The sequence below is a fragment of the Triticum urartu genome, chromosome 1A, assembly GCF_056163025.1.
Source record: "Triticum urartu cultivar PI428250 chromosome 1A, HENAU_Tu73, whole genome shotgun sequence".
Taxonomy (NCBI): domain Eukaryota; kingdom Viridiplantae; phylum Streptophyta; class Magnoliopsida; order Poales; family Poaceae; genus Triticum; species Triticum urartu.
Genome location: NC_141873.1, coordinates 65,555,847 through 65,565,117, shown reverse-complemented (window position 1 = coordinate 65,565,117; position 9,271 = coordinate 65,555,847). Strand labels below are relative to the sequence as shown.

The 9,271-nt window shown below is 47.3% G+C and overlaps 1 protein-coding gene across 1 annotated transcript; it reads right to left on the bottom strand.

Annotated features, from left to right (window-relative positions):
* Nucleotides 1–4,481: 4,481 nt before the first annotated feature.
* Nucleotides 4,482–5,201, bottom strand: LOC147990044 (endoglucanase 5-like). The gene is made up of 2 exons (XM_087536942.1): nt 4,995–5,201; nt 4,482–4,808 (listed from the first exon to the last, which is right to left on the bottom strand). Exons 1-2 carry the CDS (start codon nt 5,199–5,201, stop codon nt 4,482–4,484), a joined length of 534 nt encoding a protein of 177 aa, XP_087393068.1.
* Nucleotides 5,202–9,271: the final 4,070 nt, after the last annotated feature.

Genomic DNA, 9,271 nt, shown 5'->3' with positions numbered 1-9,271 from the left:
AGATTTTACCGGAGTACCAGGAGGTTACCGGAACCCCCCAGGAGCTATATGGGCCCTAGTGGGCTTTAGTGGAAAGGATAAAGGGGCAGCCCAAGGTGGGCCGCGCGCCTCCCCCTCCCCTAGTCCTATTAGGACAAGGCGAGGTGGCCGGCCCCCCTCTCTCTCTTTCCCCCCTCAAGGAATCCTATTCCAACTAGGATTGGGGGGGGGGAATCCTACTCCCAGAGGGAGTAGGACTCCCTTGGCGCACCCTCCTTGGCCGGCCGCCCCCTCCCCCTTGGCTCCTTTATATATGGAGGCAGGGGGCACCCTAGGACACACAAGTTGATCCTTGAGATCGTTCCTTAGCCGTGTGCGGTGCCCCCTGCCACCATATTCCACCTCGATCATATTGTAGCGGTGCTTAGGCGAAGCCCTGCGACAGTAGAACATCAAGATCGTCACCACGCCGTTGTGCTGACGGAACTCCTCCCCGATGCTTTGCTGGATCGGAGCCCGGGGATCGTCATCGATCTGTACGTGTGTTAAGAACTCGGAGGTGCCGGAGTAACGGTGCTTGGATCGGTCGGATCGGGAAGACGTACGACTACTTCCTCTACGTTGCATCAACGCTTCCGCAGTCGGTCTGCGTGGGTACGTAGACAACACTCTCCCCTCTCGTTGCTATGCATCACCATGATCTTGCATGTGTGTAGGAAATTTTTTGAAATTACTACGTTCCCCAACAGATCGAGCTCCGCCGGCGACACCTGGACACTGCGCCCGGCGACGAGCTGCGTTAGTGAGAGGGGGAGAAGGCGACGCAGCTCACGTGCGGACTGTGGGCGAATGGAGACGAGCACATGATCGAGGAGAAGGCGAGGAGCACAGTGCGCACCGCACTGTTACGTTGGCCAGACCGCGCCCGTGCTCGCTGCCACGTCGGCGAGTTCCAGGGGGGAGTTAAGGGAGTTGAGACGAAGATGGTGGCGCGGTTTGGCACGCTATGGCAGTCGGGGAAGCGAGCACGCGCGAAACAGAGCGCTCGGCGGCACTCAGAGGGCGTCGACACGTAGGCTGGCATCATGGACACGCGTGGTCACCGCGTGAACTCTGCCCTCAGGCCGACCAACCTCCAAAGATCATGTTTGGCTTGTTGTTCGTGGTAGTTTTGAAGATTACCACGCTTTGGTTTGGCTCCAGAGGAAGGAGAAAAGATTCCACATATTTGGTAAGTTTCTGATCAGTAACTTTGAGAGGTTACTGAGGTTAAATGGGTGGGAGTTGGAGGCTGTGCTGTGGAGGCTAGCAATCATCTACTAAGGTGATGATGCACAAGAAAAACCAGGCACAATGGAGCAAGTAAAATGGTAGTTGCTGTAGAAACCACCATTTCTGTCCAGAACAGAAAATATTTTCTGTAGCAAAAATATTCCAAAAAGTGGTACAATATTTTTCCTTACGAAGGTGCCCTAGGGTTCAGAGAATATTTGTGAATTTTCTCAGATTTTTGTGGGCAAGAAAAAATAGGGTTGCTTTGGAGCACATTGAACTGGCTACGGTTTTGGAGGGAAAAATGAATATTTTTCATTTAAGAAAAATATTCCTAATATTATTTTGGGTAGAATCAGAGAGTGAATGATTATTAGAGAGGGAAATGAGGCACTTGGTTGAAAGCGAAGGGTTCCCAAGTGTTTAAGTCCATATGAAAAGATTCAAAAACTCCAAATTTCAAAATCAAACCAAATGAAAATCAGGCAAATAAAGGAGGGCAAAAACCAGGCTGTCACATATCATAAGAGGCAATACAACGTGACATTCTTTTGCACTAAGGGTTGAGCATACAAAAAAAAGCACATGACAACCTCTGCTTCCCTCTGCGAAGGGCCTACCTTTTACTTTTATGTATTTACTTTCATACAAGAGTCAAAATTTTTCTCTCTATTCTTTTTATTTTTTCAATTTTGGCAAGCATCATGTGGTGAGGAAAAATCTAGGCACATATATCTAGTTGGATATGAGTAGCATGAGTTATTATTGTTGACATCACCCTTGAGGTGAATACGTTGGGAGGCAAAATTATGAGACCCTACCTTTCTATGTGTCCGGTTGAAACGTGTTGCTCATGTGTTTGCGGTGAGTGTTAGCAATCATAGAAAACTATATGATGGTTGAGTATGTGGACTTGCCTAAATGCTCCGATACGTGACCCTCCTGAAAAGATGATGAATTGTAGTTGCATAGTTGACTAAGAACATAGTTTGTTGGTTTCCAATAGAGTTTTCTTTATACTTCGATGTTGTGATGAATTGTTACTTACTCGTGAGAAGTCTATGATAAAGGTTCTATGATAAAAGTTTTATGTTAAAGTTTGTTGTTTTTATAATAATTTACATGATGCTTCTATGTCCGTATTTTTTGTTTTTATCGACACCTCTCTCTCTAAGCATGTGGACATGTTTTTCGATTTCGGTTTTCGCTTGAGGACAAGCGAGGCCTAAGCTTGGGGGAGTTGATACGTCCATTTTGCATCATGTTTACCAACTATTATTTATAATGTTTATATGCATAATAATGCTTTTTGGAGTAATTCTAATGCATTTTCTCTCATAATATGCAAGGTTCTCACAAAGAGGGAGAATTCCGGCAGCTAGAAATCTGAGCCTGAAAAAGCTACATCAGGCTACCTATTCTACAAAACTCCAAATGAGCTGAAACTTCATGGAGAATTTTTATGGAATATATAAGAATTATTGGAGCAAATAAGTACTAGAGGGGGCCCACCATGTGGGCACAACTCACCTAGGTGCGCCAGGGGGCCCAGGCGCGCCCTCCTCGGCCGACCTCCGGTGCCCCTCTTCTGGTATATAAGTCATTTTGACCTAGAAAAAAATAAGGAGAGGACTTTCGGGATGAAGCGCCGCTGTCTCGAGGCAGAACTTGGTCAGGAGCACTTTTAGCCTCCGGTGGAGTGATTCCGCCGGAGGAACTTCCCTCCCGGAGGAGGAAATCATCGTCATCATCATCACCTACAACTCTCCCATCTCGGGGAGGGTAATCTCCATCAACATCTTCAACATCACCATCTCCTCTCAAACCCTAGTTCATCTCTTGTGTTCAATCTTTGTACCGGAACTATATTGGTACGTGTGGGTGGCTAGTAGTGTTGATTACATCTTGTAGTTGATTCCTATATGCTTTATTTGGTGGAAAATTATATGTTCAGATCCAATATGCTATATAATACCCCTCTGAACTTGAGCATGATTATCATTTGTGAGTAGTTACTTTTGTTCTTGAGGTCATGGGAGAAATCTTGTTGCAAGTAATCATGTGAATTTGATATGTGTTCGATATTTTGATGATATGTATGTTGTGATTCCCTTAGTGGTGTCATCTGAACGTTGACTACATGACACTTCACCGTATTTGGGCATAAGGGAATCCATTGTGGAGTAGTTATTAGATGATGGGTTGCGAGAGTGACAGAATCTTAAACCTTAGTTTATGTGATATTTCGTAAGGGGCTGATTTGGATCCAAAAGTTCAATGCTATGGTTAGAATTTATTCTTAATACTTTTCTCGTAGTTGCGGATGCTTGCGAGGGGGTTAATCATAAGTATGATTTTTGTTCAAGTAAGAACAACACCTAAGCACTGGTCCACCCACATATCAAATTATCAAAATAACATAAACAAATCAAACCAACATGATAAAAGTGACTAGATGAAATTCCCATGTACCCTCAAGAACGCTTTGCTTATCATAAGAGACCATTTTGGCCTGTCCTTTGTCTCAAAAAGATTGGACTACCTTGCTGCACTTTTGTTACTGCTATCGTTACTTGCTCGTTACATCTTCCTATCAAACTACTTGTTACTTATAATTTAACTGCTTGCAGAAAATACCTTGCTGAAAACCACTTGTCATTACCTTCCGCTCCTCATTGGGTTCGACACTCTTACTCATCGAAAGGACTACGATTGATCCCCTATATTTGTAGGTCATCACAGACTAAAATGATCATTGCTCTCGGCGGCAGTGCGTCCTGGCAGGGTCCGCCGTTAGACCATCAACTTCTGAAATGCGATCAAATTAAGAGCATGTCTTCTTTCTAGTATCACGGATAAAAGCGTCCTGCCCCTCTTGTTTGTCTCCACCCTCTTTAGCTAACCACACTTTCCTCGACTGCCTCTATCTCATGTTTGGGTGTCTTGGGAGCTGTCTCCCCTCCCCCTATTTTCCTCATGGTCCTGTTGCGACTTCCTAACATAGTATCGTCTTCTTCTCTTCATGGGGTAGTGGGGTTTATATCCATACTTCCCCTCCCTTTCCTCATACAGCGCACGCTCATACTCTCTTTGCCTCTATTGTGCTTTGAGTTGCTCCCTCGGGTCCCTCTCCTTCTTTCTCTCGATCTCATGTCTGTGTGCTGTGCATGCAATGCAACATGCATACATGCATCAAGAAATGTACTAGCAGTATCTCTGCATGTAAGAAATTATTGTGCACCTGTTTTGCATGCTTCAGAAGCGTCTGACACGTATCGGGGGTTGGCGCCCAGCCCCGTGAACACGAAGGAGGCCGCGGCCAATGCCACCGCTGCGGCGAAGTCGGAGCCCGGGTTGGTAGCATTAATCATGTAGGCCCTCTGGGGCGTGTCCATGTCCTTCGGCTGCTCCCAGTATGCGTGGTCAGAGTCTTCATCACCGACATTGTCGTAGAGCACATCGGGGCGGGCGTGCCCCTTGTCTAGGTAGTCGGCGCCCCAGCACACATCCTTGAGCGCATGGCCCAGCTCCCCCGCTGCAGCCAGCCGGCCCCCATGCTCCACGACAGCATTGTAACCATGAACGCCATCAGGAACCCGAACTTGACGTTGTCGCCAGAGTCGTAGTGGCAGCCCATGAGATCCACCTGCACCACGATCGATCAAACATGTCAGCATCATGCATGAACCAAACACGTACTGTACAACCTATAGTTAAAATGCATACATCGCCGACGGGCTTACCCCATGGTCGACGCCGTCTCTGAGGGCCGAGTGGCCGCGCCACTGGACACGCTGGGTCAGCGGCAGCCTGCCGGAGTACTGCGCCTTGAAGTAGAGCAGCGACTTGGTGAGCGCAGCGGCGTAGGCCCGCTTTGCGGCTTCACACACCGTGGTTGCTAATAACCCTACCATGACAGCAACGAGCAGCAACCTAGCCCCAGCTACCATCTTCATTATGAAGTAGGGTCTAGTATATTGTCCTTGTACACGTATTTGTATACGTATGTAATTGTAATTATGATCATCTATATATTGAGACGTGAGGCTGGATGTCAACCACCCTACGCAAAACCCTAAACCTATGTTTTAACTTGGTATCAGAGCCACTTATCCCTCTCATGTCTGCAAACTTTAGCGGTCTATTTATGGTCTCAAGCAGTCGCCCCGTGCCTGGTATGCTTGTTTGAGTCAGCGCCTTTCGAGCAAGGTTTTGTTGCCTCCAGATCAGATGCATCTCTGTTCATCTTCTCCCAGGGTACTATACAGATATACATGCTGGTGTATGTTGATGATATTGTGATTGCTGGCTCTACCCCCGCCATGGTGGATCATCTTGTGCAGTTGTTGTCTGCTAGCTTTCCCATTAAAGATTTGGGTCACCTCGAGTACTTTCTTGGTTTGGAAGCATCCTTTCATTCACGGGGCATGACCTTGATGCAGAAATACTATGCTTTGGATCTTCTTCATCGCGCCAACATGGAGAACTACAAGGCCACTTCCACTCCGCTAGCTACATCCGAGAGTCTCTCACGTCATAGTGGTGGACTAATGGGTAGAGATGACTCCTTTCGGTATCGCAGTGTGGTTGGAGCACTTCAGTATTTGACCCTCACTCGTCCTGATATCTCCTTCGTAGTGAACAAAGTGTGTCAGTTCCTGTCTCAGCCAACGGAGGATCATTGGGAAGCAGTCAGGCGTATTCTGAGATATGTCAAAGGTACGCTAGACATGGGACTACGGATTCGTAAGTCCAGATTTACTGGAGTGAGTATATTCACCGATGCAGACTGGGCAGGCTGTGTTGATGATAGGCGCTCCACTGGTGGTTTTGCTATATTTGTTGGACCTAACCTTGTATCTTGGAGCTCGAAGAAGCAAACCACAGTCTCGAGATCAAGCACCGAGGCAGAGTATAAGGCATTGGCCAATGGTGCAGCGGAAGCCATTTGGATAGACTCAGTTCTCACAGAACTTGGAGTCCCACGGCAGCGCACTCCTATATTTTGGTGTGATAACTTAGGGGCAACTTACCTGACGGCGAATCCAGTGTTTCATGCTCGGACTAAAGACATTGAGATTGATTTCCACTTTGTGAGAGAACGAGTAGCTGCTTGTGAAATGGAAGTCAGGTATATTTCTATAGATGATCAGTTAGCGGATGTATTTACTAAACCCTCTACTAGACATATGCTAGACCATTTTAGAACCAATCTGAATCTTGTATGTAGTTCAGATTGAGGGGGCATGTAAAGAAGGGTCTAGTATATTGTCCTTGTACACGTATTTGTATACGTATGTAATTGTAATTATGACCATCTATATATTGAGACGTGAGGCTGAATGTCAACAACCCCACGCAAAACCCTAAACCTGTGTTTTAACTTTCATCGTCCTCGGCCTAAACCCTCTCTAATCTCTTGGGGTTAAATAGTTAGTTGCCCCAATTAGGTCATACACTTGTATTGCACCATACCACGTTATCTGTGCAGTGGAGTGATCAGCAAGTGTTATAGGTGCAAGTAAGGAAATGAGGTGAGGAACAAGGTTTCAATTTCAATCCATCAGAAATGCACGCATTGATGTCCTGAATAATTACGCCGTCAACTAGTATTGATTTGTTTTGATAATGTGCAGAGATTATGCGACCTTTGAAAAGCGGGTGCCAAATGTAAATGTATCCTCCTCATATCTGAATTTATTTGAGCAGAGAGGTGTTTTTCCTTATCAATCCTAAGAGTCTCGGGTAAGCCAGTTGCACATGGGGGCTTAAGGTAGTATGGGAAGAATGAAAGATTAATGACCCCAATAGGACTGATAGGGAAGTGTTTCCAAGAGGTAGTCCGATGTCAAATTCCAAACTAGTCCCTAAGGGGCCTTGGCCACATTTTAGGACTGATAGGGAAGAGGCTCCGGCAGGATAGTCGGATGACAAATTCCTAACTAGTCCCTAACAGGGTTTGGCCTCGTTTCAAGAGTACTGAGGGGGTAGGGCGGACTTTTTGGTGACTAAGGGTATCCACCAAGAGAAGGAGGCCTTACGACAAACCTGGACCATATCATCGTCCCGAGTGTCTAGGGGCTCCTGTTTCCTTTACCCGCTGCGCCCAAGTAGGCACTCATAAGGGATAAGGACTTGAGCGTTATTTTTCAGGGGTCCCATGGTTACAATAGATACTTCCCCCGTAATTGTGGAGTCACTTGAGGGTATTGTATCCCTCAAAGATAGCTACCAAGCTACCAACCATCGTCTATATTTATAAGGGCGGAGGGAGCCCGCTAGATGGATAAGGTCATTCGAGAGCACACAAGTAACCTAGCTCAGTAGATAGGAAAATATCATTGTAATTATCTCATTGATTAATAAAAGATAGGTAGGCAAGATGTGGGGCTATTACCCATCTGGGGCTGAACCATGATAAAACCACCATGGCAGGATCATCATCCACGAGATTCCTTCAGCCAATACCCCTCTCTTTACAATCTTCCATGACTACTTCTAGATCATAAGCTCGACTAAGCATTATTCTTCAATAGGAAGCATTTTATTTTCAACATATATCTAGGCATCTGTGCTCTGTGCTCCATAAGGATCCCAACATACATCGTCTTAGAAAGCATCTGTGCTCCATATAGACCGCACGGTGGCAGCTCTGAGGTGTCATTCCCTCCTTGGAGGCTACATCTCGTGAGCAAGGTCCAATCTTTCTAGACATCAGGGTGGGTTTTGTGCGGGACAACTTCTTTTCTTCTCCATGTTTTGAGGATGGTGCTCTCTAGAGGAGTTAGGTTCGGCATGGTGGTTGTGGACGAAGAGCTCCCTTTTGGATCATGCCATCAATTTGCATCTGTGTTCTATGGGGCTGAGCATTCCTTCATTTGGTGGTGCGGCACCCTTCGAGCCAACCGGGGGGGGGTGTAAGTGGCTCCTTTCGGAGCAGGAACTGGATGGCACTGTTGTGCCTGATCACATGCGATGGTGGTGGCTAGCCTCCTTTGACGACTAATATCCTTCTCGATTTGGCCCCCTGTGCAGTGTTGGTTCTCCGCTCATGTATGAGGGCTCCAGTGTGTCGATGTCAATGTGTTTTGGGCTTTGTTGCTGCTCCAGGGACCCTGTGTCGGTGGAAACGACACCTATGGGATCATGTGGATCCCTTCTATGGTTTGGCAGGGAAAGAAGTGTGCACAAAGAGTAGATCTAACAATCAACACGAGGGATTTTTACCTAGGTTCGGGCCGCTGATAAGCGTAAAACCCTAGTCCTACTTTAGTGTATTGAGAGTTCTTGAGCTCTGACTAGCTGCTACGCATGCAAACTGGGCTAGAAATCCAAAAGTCCCTCTCTGTATCGCCTTGGGCCTCCTGTTTTACCCAGGGGCTACCACAGTAGCGTACAATGCATACAAGAGGTGTAAAGTGCTACAGTGCACATACTTATCCCTGTCGTCTTAGTTCAAGCACATTTAATGCACTGTTTACGTGTCCCTAACTTTATCGGGGACGAAAACAGAGCCCGTCCCGTCCATCGTCGCCTCACCCCATCTCGACACACAACCAGGATGACGAGGCTCGCGGGGAAAGGCTGGCTAGCTAGTCGTTGTGGTGGAGCGGTGGTAGGGTGGTGGGATCTTCACCGGGCGTGAGTCTTGTCGTGGCCTTGCAGACGTCCCCGGCAAGAATGCTGCCAGGGCCTCGCAAACGTTCCCGGCAAGAGCCTTGCTGGAAACTTCTCCTTTTAGTTTTCGCAAAGATCTGCATGGCACCATGCAGACGCCCCTGGATCTTGGTCTTGACATGGTCAATGGTGTCAGAGCTCTCAAACTCAAGGGTGGTGGCCTCGCCGGGGCTTCGCAAACCATCCCGACAAGGATCTTGCCGGGGGGCTTGGCCGGGGCTTCGCAAACCATCCCGGCAAGAGTCTTGTCGGGGGCTCAGCTTGTCTTCTGTTCTCTGATTACTGGCTCGGATGCCATCTTGGTCGCCTTGTATTTGCTTCCAGTTGTCCCTGTCAGGCCTCA